We start from the raw sequence: 22,966 nt of genomic DNA on the forward strand, positions 1-22,966 counted from the left end.
TGTGGACAGACCCAGACACCACAGACATCTGCCAACATCACACTCACATTCCTCACTGACTGACATGCCTGGGAGGTAGACAGGAGCAGAGCCAAAAAGATACTTTCACACACATTACAGCAACCTTCACTGCTTCAGCCACGCCTACTTGTGGTTGTCTGTTTAGGTAGTTATTTTAACTGCAAATGATGTGTTCATCAGCAGGAAAACATTCAGTGTTTTATAGTGTGTTCCTTTGATTGCTTTTACTTTCAGATACAAAGTAGTTGTATTGTACACCATACAATACTCTGTAGATAATTGAAGAAAGGCACCATGTCTTGTCCATTGTGAGTGGTACCTCAACAGTAAAACCATAGTTTATTTTGTTTGTTTCATGATATTTCATCAAAGGTAATGAGCACAATAAAGAGCGTTATCATTTACAGTAACTGTTATTTTGTGACTGGACGAATGCGCTTACAATAAGTGATCCATTATTATTTTGTCCTCAACCATGCTACTACAGTGTCTGTAGGATAAAGGGGAAAATGTATCCTTTTCATTTTCAGACTTCAATACGACAGCTGACCACTCCCCCTGCCCAGCGCACAAACCCCACAAATTACAATAGCGTCACCTTTTCACATCTTTGACACAAAGTCCAGGGTTCAGAAAAGAAAATGTAGTCTCCCAAGCTCCAAAACAAATGCCAGTGCGGACACAATGGAAACAGTTATTTCTCCCTGCTTTAGAAAGCCTCTTACACACAGCAGGTAGAAAAGCAGCAGTCTGCCTCTGTACAAACAGGAGCTCTGAGGGAAAAGAAAAGAGCCCTCCGCTCTGTTAAGGAAGTCAAGGCCCGAATAGATTCCCTTCTCCCACATGATACTCTTTCAAACCTTGTGTCTGGCAGAAAGCATTCGGTTCTCTCATTCAGCTCTACTCCACTTCCTGCTGCTCTGCTGCCCAGAGTCACAGCTATTCAACACAGCACAATATTACATGTGGCAGAGGGAGAAAGCAACTTTGTATTTTAACAGCTTCTATTGTTATTGGTGTTTGTTGTTTCGCTCATAACTTTAAGATATTTCTTTTCTTTTCTGACCTGGTCTCTTTCTCTCTATCCAGGATGAACGTGAAGCCAGGGAAATGGTGAAGAGGGAGCAGGATGAGGCCTACCAACTATCTTTAGAGGCTGACCGTAAAAAGGTTGGTCATCAACTCGAACACCTACAACACAATGACATGGATCCATTCTCATCAGATAGATGTTTGAGGGTTTTTGAAGATCCATTTTTGCATTATCCTCAAGTGAAATATTATACAGAACACAAGTATAAAGTATATACCCTTTTTTAATCATGTTATGATTGTGGCCAATGCTGGGTGTTGTAGATGGTTGTTATTGTGAATTTACCCAGTAAACCTGTTAAAAGCCACATTGATTTGCTTGATCACGGTTCGTAATGTTTTGACGTTGAATGGCTGGATGTATAAAAATGTATTTGTTTTTTCAGAGAGAAGCACAGGAGAGAGAGCAGGCAGAACAGCTTCGCCTGCAACAGATCCAGAAAGAAGCAGATGATGAGAAGGAGGTGAGAACATGAACCATATCTCATAATGTTTGTTAAGAGAAATAATGTCCCACTTAGATAATGTTGTAACACTGAAAACACATGGTTAGTTTGTTTTTTTAAACATTCATATTTGAATCCGTTCCTTGCTGCATATCAGACATTTCCATATCTTTTGTTGTTTGTGGAGTTTATACTAGCATGTGATCCCTGTGGTGGCGTCAGAGACACAGAGCAACATGTACTAAACTCCAGTGTGTACAGTAAGGCCTATCCCTGTTAAGCTTGTCATACAGAGATGTTATTGTCCTGTTCAAATGCCCTACAACACACAAGCTCATATTGAAACCAAGTGAACAAAAGCGGGAGCACAAAGCACGGTGGGACAAAGAAAAACAATTATGGCAGTGGGAATGCATTTGTGAATGCTGTAGTTATAGCTCCTTTTAGCCAGCTGATTGGCTATTTACTCAGCAGCAAACTCTACAGCCAGCAGGGATCAGGTGAACCAGCTATCTGAGATGATTTGTCACATTAGTTAAACAGCCCCGGACAAAAGCCCTGTCTGTCCAGTCTTAATTATATCACTGTAGTCCTCTAGCCCATTGCCATGGTTTCTTCTCCGCCAACACACTGCTTGTATGCAACAAGTGTAGATATTCAGCAACATGATACCCAACAATGAGCACGGTTCCATGCACACAATAATACGATTATGGTGGGGAGTCAGATTAATGCAGTAGTTTGTTTAAAACATTTACATGCTTTGAAAGAAGAAGGATTTCCATGATAATCCTGTTTATATGGACACATCTGAAATCAGGCAACTTGATGGGTCTTTTGATTTAATGCAGAAAATTCGACCAAAGAAAATAAAAATTCTACCACAGTGACCATGTTATTTTTGCGAAGTACATTTTGATTCTTAGTTCAGACATGTAAAGTTTGAATGTGAACTATTTCTAAGATGCATACTATCAGTTTTTCAGAACTCACTAAACTCGTGCGTAAGAGGGAGGCTTGCGTTGCTGGTGCTGGCACACGTGCAGATCAAATGCACCGCTGGAACGCCGACTTAAGCAGGTCCTAATGATTTGAAAGATTGCTCAGGAAATCAGGTGTTTAAATCGGCGTATGCTTACATTTATTTTGACCTACGACGATTTTAAGATAAATAGAGTAAGGTGTTTACATGACTATTTCCATGCTCGGCCTACTGCCATAATCAGTTTAATATCGATTGATTAGTGTGCATGTAATCGTACTCAATGGCCCCTCTCTTGTTTACATGTAGTATGTACATGCAGTATATACCTCAGACAGGCTTACCGGGGCTTTTTTTAAACAGATAAAACTGCAACCTATGGAACAACGCGGACTGGAAAGAGACGCATACGCACGCTAACACACACACTCGCGCATTGTAACGTTGTAATATAGTTGTATTGCGGTTTTATACATTTTGTATTGTAGAAATGTATTGGTGTAATAATGTGTTGTATATTTTTTTTTTCTCTAATTGTCTTAATCTTGTTTGGATCCCAGGAAGAGTAGCTACTGCCTTGGCAGCAGCTAATGGGGATCCTTAATAAATGCAAAATGCAGGTACCTTATTGTGGCCCTAAAGGCTAAAACAGGGGCAAACATAGACATTTTATTTTTTGACTTGACCTGTGTGTGATTATATCAGGGGTATTTTCAGCCGGTCGACTGATGCGTTTCACGAATCTGGTTGTGTGTCTGCCTGGTCAAGTGTGAGGCAGGCAGGAGGGTGTGTTTAATGATCACAGTGGAGACTGAGAGACACTAGTGGAGTCACTAATGAAGCCTCAGGGACAAGAGGGGGGCAAACAACCTGGAGGAAGACGCACAACAACACACATACCACAACCATGATCACATACAACAGTGGTGAGGTAAAGGGAGGTCTCTGTCTGTGCCAAGATTGTGTATGACAGTCTTTTAACAGGTTGTACATCTTCATAGATTACATCTAGCTATACATCAGTATTACATACAGTGTGTACGTGCATCAGAACTTCATGAGTCATCACTCAAGAGTAACTGGCACTGGAACGTCTGTTTCAACAAAGCTGGAGTTCAAAACACAGATCTAGTTCCAGATCGTTTCGCTCTATCGCCCGCTACTACTGTTGGTCGTCGGGTAGAAAGATGGGAGAGATTAAGTGGAGCCTGTCTGTCTGTATGGCGTGTGGAGGAAGGACAACAGCTGTCCCAACTGTTTGAGCTGTGTGCTGCTTACCCCTGGTTGTGCCAACGCCTCATTTCTCTGACATTGTGTGTGAGTAAACAAGGCAGCATGGCGTCCCACACCTGGAGCCCAGCCAAGCACCCAGCCAGCCACTCACTCCCTCCCTGGCCTACCCACAGACCAGGGCCCAGATTCACAAAACACTTCTTATGCAAAGACTTAAGAAGTTTTTTAAGAAAAAAAAAAAAAGAAGAAGTTCGTAAGTGCAATTCCTCAACAGTATCTTAAGATTGAATGATTTTCTTACAAACTTCTCAAATATCTTCGAACAAATCTTCTTAAGATGTTTGTTGCTAGGCAACCATTTTAGCTAGCTGTCTAGCTAGCAATGACAATCATGTTAGCATATTTCTTACTGAGATGTACTGTTCTTAAACATGTTATTGGGTTTAAAATAATCAATACTGAAACATTCGGATCAAGTTTGAGTGAATGTTCAATTGCTTTCATGAGCTTTTTCTCTCACTGCCTTGAGTTTAAGACGAGGGTTTAGCAATCTTGGAATGAAGATTTCCAAATAACTTTCTTAACTTTTTTTCTTAAGGAGAAACATAAGAAATAACCTTTTTTGAGGAATAGCAACTTTGCTTCTTAAATCTATAGTTAAGAGGGGGATAAAAGGAAGTTAAGAAGAAATTGCTTTTAACAAGGTTTTGTGAATCTGGGCCCAGAACCCTGCAGTCTGCAGCGCGTCTCTGGCTGTTTCTGCCCTGCACCACCCGCCACAATACCCCGCAGGCTGCAGGAAAACAAACACCACAGTAAACAAGGACAAGGGGAATGCATTCTGTGTCTTTGTGTGGAGAGGGAGGTGAATGGAAGAGGTAGGCAGTGTGAGAGAGGCAGAGGGGGGGGAGTGGTGATGTCATTATTTAACACATCCAGGAGCCCCATGGTGCTCCTGTCAGGTGCATGCACCCCCCCCCCCCCTCCTCCCTGCCCCCTCCTGTGGTGTTTTTTTTTTTTTTTTGGAGCGGTGATGCTCCTGAGTGCTCTTTGTGTGGAGCGGACTCTGAGTGAGGCGTGTGCCGTGTGGCTTCAGACGCCACAGATCTGTGTGCTGCAGGGGGCCCTAGGGGCCCCTTTACCGGGCCCCTACCTGGGGGAGAGCCTCCGGCACGCGCCCACTCAATGCTTGGAGCTGCTAATGAACTACTGTTGTACACTTTTATGAAATATAATTGCATTATGGTTGGTAAATAAAGCTGCCGTGTGTTGTCACAGCATATGCTACCCACTGTCAAAACAGGAACAACAAGCTGGAGGGAAAGAGCCCGCGAAAGCCACAGGTCCTGCTCTGTGACACTGGAGACCTGATTAATTTCTCTGCTGTTGATGAGGCTAGCCTTTTTGTTCTGGGCCGTTATCTAATCTACCTCGACACGAGTCAGCGTTGTACTGTATGTCTTAATGGAGGAGAGGCAAAGACTAGCCTAAATGTTTTGGAAGAACAGGTCAGAGGATTTGATGCCTTATAAATTACTCTGAATCCATATGTTGTCTCGTAAATAGTAGTTTGAGTGCCCATTTCTACCACAATTTATTAAACAGTTACAAAATCTATCCATTATTTATATCTTCACATTTAAGTAGGTATATTGTAAGCAAATAAATCACACCTACAAATGATGTCATATTGTCCAACTGTGAATAATCACGGCCTTCCGTACCTAACTACCTAACTCTTTGTCCCTCCCCTTTGTCCAGGCCATCCGCCTCTCATTGGAGCACGCCCTGCCGCCAGAGCCTGCGGAGGAGGGAGGAGAGCCAATTAGCAAGCTGCGTATCCGAACCCCCAGTGGAGAGTTCCTGGTGCGGCGCTTCCTGGGCAGCACCAAGCTGCAGGTCCTCTTTGACTTTGTGGCCTCCAAGGGCTACCCCTGGGAGGACTTCAAACTGCTCACCACCTTCCCCCGCAGAAACGTGAGTACAGCCTTCAAACGCAGCAGTAAACACAGCTCACACACACACAAACGCAGCTCATGCACACACATCAATTTAGAGGCTCTATAACCAGATAGAACCATGGTCTATAATGACTAACATTTAACTATGTTTAGCTTTCTTTGCTCAGTGCCTGCAGCTCCCTAACTACAGGTGCTGAGCTGTCATCATCAACTCAGCAGAATGCTCAGTGGTCCTGATTGTAATGTAACATCTCTGCAGGAGAAATCCACAGTAATAATTGGCTCATCCCGGCAAGTGGCTCGAATTTGTTGCTCATCTCTATCCCCAGTGCCCAGAGAGTGTGACTGTTCAGATAGTTAGAGGATTGCTGTAGAATTAAAAGCCATGGTGGGCTAATGAGAAGTGTGTTTTTCATGCGTGTGCATGCGTCCACACGCAAGTGTGTTTTTGCTTCTATCCACAAGTGCATTTCTAATTTGGTGAATATTAATTAGGAGCCAGTGCACATGCACAAAAGAGCACTGGCTACTTAGGATACAATACAGTCAGCAGTATTCTCCTCAGCCGTGGTGTACGGCGCAGCACCGACCGGAGTTCTCCAAGTAATTAGAGCTGGTGCCCACGCTCTGCTCTGTGCTGTGGCAGGTAGCTAATGAGCACAGTTTTAACTACCTGCTTAATTGGAGTGGTGGAAACAAAATAGGATTTCCATTTGTGTGTGTGTGTGTGGGCCTGCCCAGACACCCTGCCATCCTGGTCTGTAGGGGACATGGGAGTACAAACACTTTTCTCTCCCTAACTCTCTCTCTCACTCACTCACTCTCTCACACATTATACACATAAAACATGTACAGGCATACACTGAGTGTACAAAACATTAAGGGCACCTGCTCTTTCCATGACATAAACTGACCAGGTGAAAGCTTTGATCCCTTATTGATGTCATTTGTTAAATCCACTTCAATCAGTGTGGGTGAAGGGTAGGGGACAGGTTAAAGAAGGATTTTATACCTTGAGATAATTGAGACATGGATTGTGTGTGTGTGCTATTCAGAGGGTGAAAGGGTAAGACAAAATATTTAAGTGCCTTTGAACACAGGGTATGGTAGTTAGGTGCCAGACGCACCGGTTTGTGTCAAGAACTGCAATGCTACTGGGTTTTTCCTGCTCAACAGTTTCCCTTGTGTATCAAGAATGGTCCCCCAACCGAAGGACATCCAGCCAACTTGACACAACTGTGGGAATAATTGGAGTCAACATGGGCCAGTATCCCTGTGGAACACTTTCGACACCTTGTAGAGTCCATGCCCCAACGAATTGAGGCTGTTCTGAGAGCAAAAAGGAGTGCAACTCAATATTAGGAAGGTGTTCCTAATGTTTAGAATATATATAAACACACACTACCGTTCAAAAGTCTTTGGTCACTTAGAAATGTCCTTGTTTTTGAAAGAAAAACCAACAGTGTTGTAAATGACTATTGAAGCTGGAAACGGGTGATTTTTTTTCAAATGGAATATCCACATAGGTGTACAGAGGCCCATTATCAACAACCATCACTCCTGTGTTCCAATGGCATATTGTGTTAGCTAATCCAAGTTTATAATTTTAAAAGGCTAATTGATCATTAGAAAACCCTTTTGCAATTATGTTAGCACAGCTGAAAACTGTTGTCCTGATTTAAAACTGGCCTTGTTTAGACTAGTTGCATATCTAGAGCATCAGCATTTGTGGGTTCGATTTACAGGCTCAAAATGGTCAGAAACAAAGAACTTTCTTCTAAAACTCGTCAGTCTATTCTTGTTCTGAGATATGAAGGCCCGATGGTAAATATGAAGGCCCGATCTGTGCCTCGACACAATCCTGTCTCGGAGCTCTACGGACAATTCCTTTGACCTCATGGCTTGGTTTTTGTTCTGACATGCGCTATCAACTGTGGAACCTTTTAATAGACAGGTGTCTGCCTTTCCAAGTCCACAGGTGGATTCCAATCAAGTTTTAGAAACTTCTCAAAGATAATCAATGGAAACAGGATGTACCTGAACTCAATTTCGAGTCTCATAGCAAAGGACCTGAATGCTTATGTAAATAAGCTATTTCTTTTTTTTCTTTTCTTTTTTTTATACATTTGCACACAAACTAAACTTTTCGCTTTGTCATTGTGGACTATTGTTTGTAGATTGAGGTGGAAAATAAACGATTTAATCCATTTTAGAATGAGGCTGTAAAATAACAGAATGTGGAAAAAGTCAAGGGGTCTGAATACTTTCCGAAGGCACTGTATATGCCTTATTCACAACTTAGGCACACTTTAAAATCCAAGGATTCACAGTTTTGTCTTCAGAATTAAAACCAAAGAGAAAGTAAACAAGAGTATTAGACAAAGATAAAAATGTGTCTTAATCTCCAGTGAAATTCCAGTAGATGTGAGGCAGAGGAGAAGAAAGTAGAGTTTATTCTGTGTCCCAAATGGTACCCTGTTCTCTATATCATGCACTACTTTTGACTAGAGCCCTATTGGCCCTGGTCAAAAGTAGGGCACTACATAGGAAATATGGTGTAATTTGGGAGACAGCCTAGCAGAATGTGCCAGTGTATGTTTGTGCATCGGAACACTGTTCCCAGTCCGTCTAATCTTCCAGCTCTCCTCTCTAATTAAAATGAGCCTCAATCTCCTCCAGACGCTCCCACTGTTGCTCTGCTCGGATTAGTGGATGTACCACTATTGCATTTGTAATGCACCACAAATGTTTAAACTTCATCTCTCCTTACTTCCCATGCATGACAAGAGAATTGCCAGCAATAAGAAATCAATTTAGTGCAAGATGATTAAACCGAAAGAAAGGATCATGCGTTGCTGACTTTATACTTTGGTTTCTTTGGCAGCTTGTTTGTTATTGGGGAAGTTTCATTTTTGGTCTTGGCTTCAACATTTCTCTTCACACTCACCAGCACCAGTATGTGGTCCAGATACTTAGGCTGGCTGCGTTTACACAGATAGCCCAATTCTGATTTTTTTTTTTTCACGAATTGGTCTGTTCACCAATCAGATCAGCTCTGAAAAAGATTTGATGTGAAAAGATCTGATGTGATCAAAAGACCAATTGGTGGAAAAAAGATCAGAATTGGGCTGCCTGTGCAAATGCAGCTGTACATTTTTCCAGTCGTGAGTTAACCTAGCTCAGTATACCCAACAGGTTTTAGACACCAAAACATTGTCTTCACGTTGTGATGCTGTACTTTAAGTTTTACCTTACCCTAATTGATGTTCCAGGTTTCTGAAAATAAAATAATGAACAGTGCCAATGTGTAGGATGATTTAGACAAAACTCTAGCTGAGGAAAAAATAAACCGTGCAATGAAATGATCCTCGTGTCCAACTGAAATGGACATCAAAGCTGCACCACTTGCTTCGTTTCAAGTCTGAAACAGTGAAGTGCACAGGAAGAAAAATGGCAGTTTATTGATATAGTCCCAAAATTCATGCTCTTAACCCAAAACTCTTTCCACAATATCCTCTCCCACCTATATGACTGTGGGGTATAGCTCCAAAGCTCCATGTAGGATATAGCTCTGATTCCAGTAGCTCTCTGACCGACTTATCACACCTCTGCCTCACTGTGCTGTACATTCATACTGTACTCAGTCTCACGCTTTCTGAACTGTGTTTGTGTTGGCTCTGCTCTATGCTGCATATAGCGCTTGTGAGAGCAGAGTGCTTCCTCTTCAAGAGAAGTTAAAAGCTCAAGGCCTGTTCCCCTAGGTAACGGTAGTCCCCCCTTTCACCCACCGGTCCTCCCTCCCTCCATCCCTCCCTCTTCCAGGCCGCACGGCGGCCCTCTTTGAAGTGGGCTGTTCACGCCCTGGCTCTACGTGTTGCCATCGTTCCTGGAAGCACATAATGGTCTCCCACTGCTTTTGTAATTGGCCGAATAAACACTTGACAACACAACTTTAAAACAGACAAGCTATTTGGTTTTAATTGACATAGAACCCAAATGGCTTAATTAAAAATGCGTTATTTCAGCTGCATGTTTAATTATGTTGGAAACGGACATCTTGAGACGGGTGTTTTTATCTTTTCACTCAAGTTATCAAATGTGTTTCATTCATACTAATGAAGTGATTTGCAATATTTATTTTAACTTCAAGTGTTAATTATGTTCAGTGTTATGATTTCCTCATGTTTAACTTAAGACAATAACATGGAGTTAATAAATTATTTTCTGAGATGTAAGAGCAGATTGTCTCTAACGCATATAAATATGCCAAAATGTTCCTACTAGTCCTTCACTAGAGATTGGAAGTTGAGATCCAACATGATCTCAAATAAAATCTAGAAATGTAATCCCTCAAACATATACTTGCAGCGGGAGGCTGGAAGCTCTGTTCGATGGTAGAAATTAAATGAGTCTTGTGCGTTATTTTCTTTATACAACCCACATATTGATGTTCACACTGAAACCTCTGTAGTCGTTGTGTACATGAGTGATGCTTATTTCGTTTTTTAACCATAGACCTAAATAAATATTTTCGTTTTAGTTGACATTTTCAGTGGGATTAGACTATTTTGACAGTAGTTTTAAAAAAAAATGGAACCTTTTTATTTTAGCAGGGAAATACCTTTTGAGACCGAGGCCTCTTTCAAGAGAGCCTTGCATGTATACGTCATACAAATGTACAACATTTACAGTAGTAGTGGATCTATCAAGCAAGTTGGCATCTCGCTCTGCTCAGTATTTGTTTGGCCACTGTGTGAGGCCTGTCAGGATGAGTGCATGTGATAGGGTTAAAGGATTATCCACTGTCAACATCATCAAGCACTGGAGAACACACTACTGCTCCGGATTTAACCGGAATCTTGAAAACGCTTTTAAAATGACCCTTCACAAACCTGTGCTGGACTTTCATGTTGATATGTGGCATACACCTAGTTGGTTTATCTACTATGCTAACATCTGCTAATGCTTGTGCAATGCCTTTATCATAGAGCTGTAGTGCAATGCCTTTATCATAGAGCTGTAGTGCAATGCCTTTATCATAGAGCTGTAGTGCATTGCCTTTATCATAGAGCTGTAGTGCATTGCCTTTATCATAGAGCTGTAGTGCATTGCCTTTATCATAGAGCTGTAGTGCATTGCCTTTATCATAGAGCTGTAGTGCATTGCCTTTATCATAGAGCTTGAGAAGGTTTTGTTAGCCGTGTCATGAATAATGTTGGAATGGATATGTTTGTGTGTCATGCGCTGCCGTGTGTCAGTCAGGGGAGAAGAGAATTCATCGAGTCTAGGCCCGAGCCAGACAGTGAAAATATGGAGCTGGTATCGCGATGCAGAGTGGAAAACAACAGCTTTGTTTGTTGACGGATGCCTCAATGCTTGTGGTCTGTTAATTGGATAACAATGTAAACAATCAGCAATAGCGCTTGTCTCCTGTGTCAGTGTGGCATCTTGTTTCTCTACTTTCTTTTTAGAGTCAGATGCTCTCCCCTCCCCCCAACACACACACACACACACACACACACACACACACACACACACACACACACAGCCGCACCTGATCCTCCCTAAACCCTCATTTACTCATACCTGATGCTGTGGTGTCATAACACGCCTGTCAGGTTCATTTGCATAGCTGGCATTTGTGAAATACTGAGCAAAAGGTGGGGAGAAAGGCGTTCACCCGTTGGGGTGTAAGCTGTTAGCAGCACGCCATCTTGCTTTGCCCTCGCTGCGGTGTGTTGTGTAGGTTGCCGTGGCACCCCCTCCCTGTGCTGCCTTACACCCTCAGGTCATACTGGGGAGCGGAGCGCCCAGATGACAGAAGAAATTAGTATGAGGAGGTGAAGACAAAGAGCCTCCATTGGTGTGACATTTCCCTGTTCATCTGGGAATAGCAGTGTTTGCTGATGAATTCTTGCTCTTCTTTGAACTCCTGGCATCATAGCTTTGAAATGATGTACTTTATCTAGCTCTATTGAAGGTTAGGTTTTGGATGTCTCAATGATCATTGGAAATATGACTCATTAGGAAAGATGACTCGTTGAGGGGACAATGGGTTTGTTTATTACCATATCTGTGTGGTAGAAAAGAGGAGCATGAGATGTTATATCAGGGAGTTGGATCAGCCTGTTGGCAGCAAAAGTCACAATGCATCCTAGTTCAATGGAGAACCGGTCAAGACCATTTCCAACTACATGGATTTCAACCCCAGCCAGAGCGGTGATTGAGAGACACATCTGTCAGGATAGTTACACAGCCAACTCTGACTCCACGGTGAGAGGAGAGGTGGGTGTTTTGACTTGGTTTCAGCGCTCATGTTTCACAGCCATTACATTACCTAGCTGTGTTTCTCCACCTAATCTGTCTTCGTGAGGATGGGCTAATCAGTGTGAGGTGAACTCTGACCTTACTGCGCTGGTTGTCTGAGGCCTGCTAGTTAATTACCACCCCAGTGATCATAATAGGAGGTCTAACCACAGGCAGCAGATAAGCCCTGGCCTGGCCCCCACGTCACAGTAGACAGAGGACCCAGGTGTGGGGACGAGGACGACAGGGGCCTATGTAACGGGAGACCCCCAGTGATTAACCCTCATAAGCTAGGAGGCAGGGTCGCCTCATGTTAAACAACATAACCATGTTGACACACGGGTAACCTAACGAAATGAGCTGTATTATGGGTGGCAATGCGTCATTACGGTCTTGCTCTGCTGGTGCGCTCAACTTGGATTTGAATTATTTTTAACGCTAATTGATACACTGTGTGTCACTAATATTACCGTCTACCTTACGTCTTTGTGTTTGTTCATTCGCTCAGTAGGGAAGGTGGTTCGTTTTATGGTCGTAACACATCGTTCAATGCAGGGCCGTGGAGAAACCACAGCAGTTTAGTTTGGATGGAAGCCTTAGAAAAACAGAAATGATCAATCCCTCTGGGATATGTAATGCTGGCCACTGCAACAGAAATGATCAGATTGTTGCCTCAGTCCCAGCTTGTCTACATGATGGAAGAGACTTAGTTCACGCAGCGTACATCTCTTTGCATGGCGTACATTGGGGCATTGACTTTTGTGTACATATCCCAAGGTACACAGAAAGAAGTGTTCAAGGACATAAATGCTAAGAATTGGAAGTAGTTGATCATTTTTACTTTTTTTATCAGCACATTGCAACTGAATACTTTTCATGTAAACGAGGGATTCTTAAACTGTTTCAGCTTGAGACCCAAATTAGAAATATACTGTCCTCCGGTGACCATCTTCCAACGACACAATTTAAGAAATGGTGTGTTTTAATATAGATGTATTCTCTTAACTCGTAACCCACTTCGCCCATGGCCACTGGGTCCTGGCCCATGGCCACTGGGTCCTGGCCCATGGCCACTGGGTCCTGGCCCATAGCCACTGGGTCCTGGCCCATGGCCACTGGGTCCTGGCCCATAGTTTAAAGGAATATTTTGGGGGTTTGGTAGAGGCCCTTTATCTACTTCCCCAGAGTCAGAAACTTGTGGATACCATTTTTATGTCTCTGTGTCTAGTATGAAGGAAGTTAGAGGTAGTTTCACGAGCCAATGCTAATTAGCGTTAGTGCAATAACAGGAAGTCTATGGGTATCTGCTAGCATGCTAGTATCCCTTCAAGAAACCCTGATAACACATGCAGTGAAAGGTCACTTTCAACTGAAGCTAGAACAAAGACTTGTAATGACTATGTCATGTAACCTCTATGAATGTGAACTAGTCTCATGGTTCTCGATTTGTTCTCTCTCTTCTGCAGATCACCCAGCTAGACCCAGCCTCGTCTTTACTGGAGGCCAAGCTTTTCCCTCAGGAGACCCTGTTCCTCGAAGCTAAAGAGTAGGACTGACTGGCCTGGCTGTGGTGGTGGGACTGGCTGGAAGAGTAGTGAAGAGCTCTAGCATGGTCCCAGTGGGTCTACAGAGACCGACCACCCTCTCACACAGATGTGAACTCTTAAACACACAATACACAACATACAGTACACTACACAGACACAGACACACCCACGTAAGCTTCTCTGCTCTCGGCCTGTGCATCATACATGAATGCCTAGTGTACACGTATGCACAGAGAAGCAACCACAAGCATACAGCCGAACTCTTTCGCCCCTCACTTAATTGCAGTGTCATGGTTTTCTCTGCCCACACTCTTACAGAATAATCAAGGATATTAAAAATAAACTTTTGAGTAGAAGAACAGCATCACGGACAAGGACTTCCCACTACAGTACGGCTGCTATTTTAGACGTGTTGTTTCAATAAAGTAAACAAAAAAAGCAAAGAGACATTTCCTGGAGAACGCTGGACTATCTCATCTCCACCTGCATTTGGCTTGTACCCTCTTTTCTCCCTCCACCCCCATGCACCTCCATGCACCCAGCCAGTGACGGACCCCCCTGCCCCCATCCAACCCAACCCTCACAAGCAGCCAGAGAGGCTCAATGTTCCTGATCTGCTCTGCTCCGACCAGCCTGGTTTTCATTTCAAAAGGCTCCACAACCAACTGTTCCTCCTTTATTTTTCTTGATCCTTTTTAAGTTTGATGCTGTATTAGTTTTAGTTTGATATACATTATATAAAATATATATGAACATGCATCGGTCTGAGCCAGCACTCTCTTGAAATGCACACAGACACACACGTCGGTTGACATTTTATATTATTATTGTGGCCTTAATTATGTTTTTTATCTTCTAATTTAAGTTATATCTTAATACAGATTTGACAGGGAACATTTTGACGAGCTGGATAGGCTATTCATTTTGTACATTTCACTTGGCACATTATTTATAGTATTACATTTATTTTACGCTTTTATTTTTACCATTGGGCACGTTCCTATGCTTAGACGTTGCTGACACATGACAGGTCTAACAATGCCTGGATAGATATTTTAAGTGTCAGCTAACCACATGTTGTAGCAATTTGTCAGTCGACGACGACGTGGCATGCAACCGTTGGTTGTTGCGTCGCCTCACCTTAGCTGTGGAACGCGCCCATTATGATTTCAGGGTTTCTGTCATTGAGGCATCAGCAAACTTTCTATTCCATATTAAAGCTGTTATATTTATGCCATTTGTCTATTTGGCTAGTAGGCTATGGGCTGTCCCTGTCTGAAAGATATGAGTTTTTGTGTTTGACTGAACTGTGTACGTCTGCATGCTGTACTCAATTAGCGAACATGGTGAGCTTCCTGTGTAAAAACCAGGCACAGGATAAGACTACATTATCATTGCCACTAAAATGGTAAATACTAGTTTGCTTTTCCTGAGAAAAGTTATTTGCCTCATTGTCTTGTTTTACAGCAGTATTTTCCAGACATCTGGTATTATCTGCCACAAAGGCTAATTTTCTCAGTTCAGCAATGAGCTTATAGGCTTATCTCTCCATCTGCAATGGAGTTCTTTTTGACAGTAAAAGCCAAAGTTTAAGCCGGCACAGTGGGCCCAACAGTAGAGCCTTCATTTTTCTCTGAACTTTTATCAAAAGATGCAGGTTTCAGGAATCAGGATTAGTACTCTCAATGCATGCCTCTAATGAAATGACCAGAATAGATTTGGTGTTATTTCTGGCATTCTTATTTCTCATTTGGGTGGAGGGTCAGTCATTAAGGTGGAACAGGACCTCATGCAGTGGGTTTCAGAACAGGAGAATGTGCATTGGGTCATTGGCAAATATGAAAATCTTAATCTTCTTGGCATATTGTGTGCATCTGACCCTTGGAGGGAAAATTATCTCCATCCTGAAGGCAAATTCAGCCCTTTGCAACATTCCCACTGCTTTCTTGGTTCTCACGCAAGGAATTTGAATGTTTAATGTGTTCATTCAGTCAGACTTCCCCAGGCTGCTGTGTGTGCCTGGTGAGACAGAGCTGAGCATGCGTCAGTTGGTCCCCTTCACAACCTGATCTGACACACCCTGTCAGTAACCTACTGCTCAAAAGAGACACACACAATTCTAGCCCTCATTTGAAATATCCAGGTTTATACATAGATACAGGCGTAGGATCTTAATTTGATCCCCCTGTTGCAGGAGTACTTTAAATTGTGTTGTGTATTTTAGGTTTAGGCTTCTGAAGTTTGTAAATTACACTTTAAAATTTGAGTCTTGATTTTCCCTTATGAAAAATGTATCAACTTCTACAAAAATGTTATTCAATTATAATCCACGTAATTCACATTTTCTGTTGCTGCAGGATGATTTTCCTGCTGTAGCAAACTGGCTCAAATTAAGATTCTACATATGTAAACGGATTCAAGTGATTTAGCTAGTCATTACTATTTCCAATGTTTGAGAAACGGATGGTAAGTACTAGGAGTGACAAGTTCACTTCACAGCGGAGACTGAACAGGGTCTGCCATTTACAGGATGTGGTTGCAGATTTCTAAGGTTATTAATCACTCTGGTACATTATCCAGTCAATTTGTTCTCTTGATTTGTGACATTTTGGTGACTGTTCCTGATACCCTGGCAAAACTAATAACTGACACAGTTAAAATTCCTTCATGTATTCCCAATTTAAGGTCCCACAACTCTTGACTTGTTGAAAAAGGTTAAATGTAGATTTTTTTAATTGAACGAGTTTGCTGCCTGTCAGAAGTGGGCACGTCCAGTTTACAGAGTTACTTATTTTAACCCAGAGTGCCATCATGGTTGTAAAAGTATGGGATCCTCAAGGTAGAGGAGGTAGAGGAGAGTTCACTGGACGGTAAGGATTTCATTGAACATGAGCTGGGTTCACATAAGCAAGAGACGAGTGCATAATTCTTGTCAGGCCTTCTTCCCCAGGGAACTATGTGGATTGTGCAACTCCTCTGATGTGTGATATTACAGTTTCAATCATTGAATGGTTCACTAATGCACTTGGGCATCTCTTTTGTACAGCTGCAACTAATGATGATGATGATGCAGTTGGAAATGCTTATTGGATATAATTTTTCTCTCAACTTGATCAAACTTGTCACCTGATTTCTTTGTTTACTACTAGAATTGCAATATGTTCTGTTAAAGATTTTTATTTCAGAGGATTGATTGGTTAATGTATTGATGTGTACATGGTTAATCAAAACCACTTCACTAAATTATTCGTCTGTAAAGGTCTAAGTTTTTACGTGCCATTATAGCCCCCAAGACATCTGTTCTCAAGCATCATTTTGCAGTAAACTGTGAGGGACAACCTTTAAGACACACTGATTGAGACATCCAAAGACGCTGGCTGTCACTCAGTCTCATCTTTAAGTAAAGCCACCGCTGTTAAATCTCCCATTTTGAGAATGTGGCTGTGTGACAATGGACTTATTCTCTGGCTTCCTGTGGCACAGATTCACTGGTGGCAACATCAGGTGGTGACTTTATTATTCCCTAACAAAAGGGAAGCGTTCAATAATGTTTAACCAGTCTTCCAGGGTCAAGAATGTTGGCCCCTAGTGAGGGAACAGAATTCCTGATGCAAGTGATCTCTCCTTTGAAGTAAGATGTGATCCCACAGCATCCAGCATTTTAAATCCACTCACCCAGCGATGGAGGGATCCCAGACTAAACTAACCTGGAGGGTCACTCAACGTTTACTTTCTCAGAGATGTTGGCACTCAATGAGCGCCAAAGAAACAATCTATGCAGCTTAAACTGTTGGGCACAAAAGGGGGCTCATTTCTCTCTGGGTTTCTTGTTCAATAAGAGAGTGTGTGTGTGTGTGTGTGTGTGTGTGTGTGTGTGTGTGTGTGTGTGTGTGTGTGTGTGTGTGTGTGTGTGTGTGTGTGTGTGTGTGTGTGTGTGTGATGGAAAGTGAGTAAGGGAGATGGAGGTGTCAAAAACGCAGCATAGCATCAGAAGATGTATGATTATTACGGTTTAACAGCCTTATGATGATCCTGTCATTATTGTCTAATACCCCACCCCTAATGCCAAAGTTATATTCATTTTTAAAGTCAATTTAGCTTTTGGCTCATGCAAGTATAAAGGTGGTGATATTCAAACTTATGGAACTGCTAATAGTTGTGAAAAATCAACAAACAAAAAAATATATACTATAAGTAAAGTAGCTACGTAGAACACAAATCAGTGACCTACATATTTATTTTATATGCGGTGAAAGCCTATACACCTACATGTATACTATATATTGGACCATTAAACACTCAAAGATATGATTAAAGCAAGAGCCCCTAGCAATAAAACTCAACTCGGTTTTTCTACTGAAATTAAGAGAACTTATATCATAAAAAAAATGATCAGTTATGTTTTATTCATTCTCGCATTATTGTTGGGCTGCCTTTTATTTACTTCAAATTGAATTAAGTTATTTTATTTACCTCTTGGGGACACCATTAAGCGCCTGTAGGCCTATAGGCTATGAAAATAAAATGAATGAAAGCGTTTTTATAAAGTGTTGTCCTTTTAGGTAAATTAAACAGGGAATAAGAACTATTTTGGATAACACATTCTATTTCGAATGCAATCACAAACATAGGCACAACTACAATTTCCTACGTTTAACATAAAATTATTATTATTATTTTACATATATTGTTTTCATGTAGCCTAGTTTGGACTGTAGGCCTTCATCAATATGTTCCGTTTTTAGGACGTTTTTATTTTTATAGAATATAATAATTACAGCCTCCGTCTCCGTAAACCACAGGGTACACATAAATGATTCCATGTCCTATACTAAGACTGAGTGGTAGATTTTGCGATTATAATGTTTTTAGTTATTTTTATCCATCACTGAAACCATGAGGATAGTGAAAGGTGTTATGCAGAGCGGGATTTTAATATAGCCTATTTCTGACTGCATGAATAACCAACCATGCTGCATTTTAAAATAAACTATATAGGCGCATACAACAGGAGACAATATGTTTTTGTTTCCCTCATGTAAATTGGCATCATGAGAAACGTGTGGTCTAATAAAGCCTTTCAGCTTATTACAAGAGCTGAAATTCTGACAATTGTGAATTCTTGTCAATAATTTCAGCTCTTGTAATATACGATAAGGCAATAATAATGATCAAAGTCCACTCACCATCATGCCTATAGGTGATGTTCGCATTTTTGTAATTGTAGTAAATTGGTAATAGATTAAACTCAAATGAACGCTTAATTGACTTGTTATGATGTTATTATGGGTCATAAAGTCATAACATCCGGCTAAACGTTAGGTTTGATTTAAAGGGTACAATTCAACAGGCTATAATTGCAACGACATGGAACATTAATTTATTTAACGATTCCCACATCCATTTATATGCTATTTTTTTGTTAAACGCGAAAGAAAAAAACTTAAACCTGTGGCATTTGGATTATCATGCCCTCGAATAAAGCATTAAACAGGGCTAAAGGGGTTTGAATGGGAGCAGTGGCGTGCGAAGTAAAGCAGAGTAATTATTGCTTCATAATTGTGTTCTTTTTCTTTTTGAACAAGGTCTTGAGGACAGCCACACTTGGAACCGACGCGGTTGTGACATTTAGGAGGCCAGTCTTTGTACTGAACATTTCAAGTTTAAAAAACAAGGCCAATTGAAGCGGCAGAGCTCAAAGCCCAGACCATTGTAGCAGAACACATTGAGTTTTGATTGGGGACAATGGTGTTTCTCAAATTTCGAGCAAAAACCCATACTCCATCTGTGATCTCAATGAACGACCATTCATAGGCTACCTTCTTTTCTGTGCCATTCGTTTGCAAAGGAGGCAGATGTGGAAGGATAGAGGCTGTATTTTAATTGGCTGTGCGTACCTAACACACACACACATTTAGGCTACTCTAAAACTGTGTTAAACATTTTACAATTGAACGTGTGGAATGGCTGTATATTAATAGCTTGATTACTTTTATTGACATTCTTATATGCACACTGTTGTCATTATTGTAGCCTACTACGTACGTATGAAACATATCAAATTAATCTCCTGAATAATTGTAGCCCACTCTATTTAAAATGAGTCATGACAAGCACTGCCAACCTGCCTTGAGGGCAGAAGAAACGGCCGGGCTTTGGAGAAAGGTACGTGCGTGTGTGCGTGATGCATGCACTGAGAGGTGGGAAAAGGTTTGGCAAAGAGACCTTAAAAATTCATATGCGATGTCGGGGTTTAGAAATGCGTGTTGTTCCATCAGTCAAGAGTGGGAGAGAAGGACTCTCAGGCTCAAGTGTTTGTTGAGGAACTGCGACCTTCCACTTATTCTCAGAGAAATACAGCAATGTCAGTGTCATCCATTGAGCCTATAGGTCTCATTGTTTTCAAGAGTAGTCCGTGAGTTATGGGTAAACTAGGCTATCCTCATCTTCCAAGTTTTGGATATCAGAATCGACCTAATCATTTTTTACTGGGGTAGCCTGTAAGGTTCGATATAGCCAAACTATTTCAGGGCCTATACATTTGTGGGCAATATAGCTTTACCTTACAATAATAAAGATAACGTTTTTTTTCTGGAGTTATTTCAAGGTTGTGATCTACAATGTCTTCAAGGAAATGCAACCATTCGCTTGAACTCCATCATCATCGCCAGAGCCTCATGTGAACTAGAGGTTAACAACGTAATGAGCACTTGGTGAGTAGATGAAGCGTGTAAATACGCACTGGTTTTCCCAAACCCTGTGCCTCTTACACCTTGTATAACTGCTACTCTAACCTCTGTCTCTGTTAATAGACTATGCGATTTCATCGGGAGACCCCGGGAGGCAATCCGTGTCCAGCCGTGCTCAGGCAGGGCAGCAGCAACGAAAGAGGTCGCTCAAATACCTCACCAGGGTGCTGCGGCAGCAGAAACATGCTGCTACATATGTTGGGTCAAGCACTCCCTTTGTGACTGCCTAAAATGGTGTAAAAACCCAGTCATCTGTAGCCTTTCTTAAAGAAATGAAAGCCTCTCATGGGTTTTTGAAGCATAGGCCTAATGAACTGTTCAAAGAATGTTGAATTTCTTAAGTGCCCACAGTCACGTTTTAATTGCGCTGGGGTATTTAATTGGAAACCATGAGAGAACACCGATAAAAAATGTTTCATGGTAGGCCTATCCATGCATGAATTATATCTTTTTTATTTCCAACTTATTTATATTTCAGACCGAAAGAATTGTCCCTGTTTTGTAGGCTAGTAGCCTAACTGCACGCCTAATTATTGTTAGATTAATGCCTCCAAAAAGGTCATTTGTTGTGCCTGCGTTTTTTAGCATGTTGAGCTTTATCCTCAATCTATTCATCAACAAACTTTTTTCAACATTGACCATCGGTGACATCAACTCCATCTCAAAGTTTATATATTAGGCTACGCCACCCCGTGATTTATTGTAATGAAGTTATCATGCGTGTGAGATTGCTGCCGAGATAATTAGTTTGAATGTCAAAAAATATATAGTTTAATGTCGTCTCTATTCGGTAATTAAAGGTGCAGATGACAGCGGCGGGGGAGACAGATGGCATTTGCTTACTGTGGTTCATAGGTAAACAATGAGAAGAGCGGCAGGTCCGCGTGCTGCGGAGCGGAGTGCAACATGCAGCCCCAGTAGAGGCGACCAGAAAAGCCCTAACCTAAATGTGGTAAAGGTGCTCAGGGTTACAGAAGTACAGATTATGATGTTTTGATTTGTTGTTGTGTTTTGCAGCCCTATTCAGTCAATATAAAGCCATATTAGTTAAAATACATTGAATTCAGTGTCCCATGTAGGCAGGTGAAATGTTTAGCCGGTCTGTATTTGTAAATTATGAGGATTATTGCTAAATGTTCCTAGAGAGAGGGCATGCAATGTTTGGTTTTCTGTAGTCCATCAATATTACTGTGAAATTACCGAATTTGGTGCCAATAAAACATAACACTCAACATTGCATGATCAACAAAGCCTAGTTCAGAAGAAAACATGATTGCCTAGCATAGTCCAACATTTCACGTTCTTGGTAGGCCTATTTACATTTGTTTATCAGTCTTGTGCCATTGAACATAGTTATTGGAGTCCACTAAATAAAGTTACTGAATTGATGCACTCGAATGAACATTTCATATAAGCCCTTTAAATATGTACATTATTGAATCGATCCTTATCGTTAGATATAGCCTATTCCTCCTTATTTCAATAAATAGTTTGTACAAAATTAAAATGGCGTTCTGTGGCTGATGAGAATTGCGAAGTTCCATCCAATGTATCAACCATACCTACATCATTTAAAAATGTGATTGTAGGCATTGGTCAACGAGAGCATGGATCCACAGGCACCATCAGGATCCCAAGTTCAGCCTGGAGTGACATCAGACGGCTGCAACATCATCCCCGGGTATCCATGCCTGGCCAGCAACCTCCAACAAGTTAGTAGGCTATATCACCTGCAAACTGGTCGTCCAAAAGTAGCCTGCAAATTAGAAATCTTGATATCTTGTGAGAAAAATGTAAACAGTTCAATGCACACTAATAAAAGTTGAATAATGAGTTCATACCGGCTAAGTTGGAATTCATTAGTCATATTGAATTATTGCAACTTTTTGGAGTAAAGGCTCAGAAAATGTGTAATAATAGTAAACATTATAATCATAATAATCGTAATAAAGTTACAGCATTATCATTATCACTTAATTTGTGTAAACAATGATTTATTGATTATCGCATTGTCAGTGTCGTTTTAAATGATTCAATCTAAAAATAGTAATATAATATGAATGAAACAATGAAAACACTTTTGTTATCAACATCTATGACTAATAGCAAATAGAAATCAGCTTGATTACAGGAAAATATAGGGTAGGCATATGCACAAATTTAAAACATGCGGTCTTCAAATTTCGAGCTCGTTGTAAAGGATTTGTTTAGCCTATGAACTCAGAAAGGGTTACTCGTTTCCCCCCCATTTGATTTATGTATGTTGAAGGTATTTGGTAGCTATGTGCTTGAATTTAAATATTGTAAAAACAAAAAATAGAATTATTATTATTATAAATAATATTCATAATAATAATAAAAATAAAAACTTTCAAATGAAACGAAAAAAATGTTGGTTCATTGTTTGCTGAGGACATAAAGAATATTTACTGCTTTGGGATATACTTTTAGACAACATGGTCTTCTATAGGCCTAGATAATGTTTTCCTAAATATAACCACACTGAAACGTTTTAGTTGTATTTTTTTGTACATAATAAAATAAGTAGCGTATGGATGTGGCTAAGGGTCCGGCTTGCCTCAACTGAATCGCATAATGCATGTCCATGAGTAGCAATAAAATAGTGTTA

At 41.1% G+C, this 22,966-nt stretch overlaps 1 protein-coding gene across 2 annotated transcripts in view; it reads left to right on the top strand.

The window, feature by feature from the left end:
• LOC106584329 (FAS-associated factor 1) overlaps positions 1 to 14,820 on the top strand; it is an 86,940-nt gene extending 72,120 nt beyond the window's left edge. For both annotated transcript variants that reach the window (XM_014169485.3, XM_014169487.3), the window contains exons 16-19: positions 1,111 to 1,191; positions 1,500 to 1,577; positions 5,536 to 5,751; positions 13,508 to 14,820. In XM_014169485.3, the coding sequence (XP_014024960.3) occupies positions 1,111 to 1,191; positions 1,500 to 1,577; positions 5,536 to 5,751; positions 13,508 to 13,591 (459 nt within the window). In that variant the 3' untranslated portion in view covers positions 13,592 to 14,820. The remainder of the gene's footprint in view (positions 1 to 1,110; positions 1,192 to 1,499; positions 1,578 to 5,535; positions 5,752 to 13,507) is intronic.
• The last annotated feature ends 8,146 nt before the right edge of the window (positions 14,821 to 22,966 follow it).

Source organism: Salmo salar, chromosome 23, assembly GCF_965601325.2.
Source record: "Salmo salar chromosome 23, fSalSal1, whole genome shotgun sequence".
Lineage (NCBI taxonomy): Eukaryota > Metazoa > Chordata > Actinopteri > Salmoniformes > Salmonidae > Salmo > Salmo salar.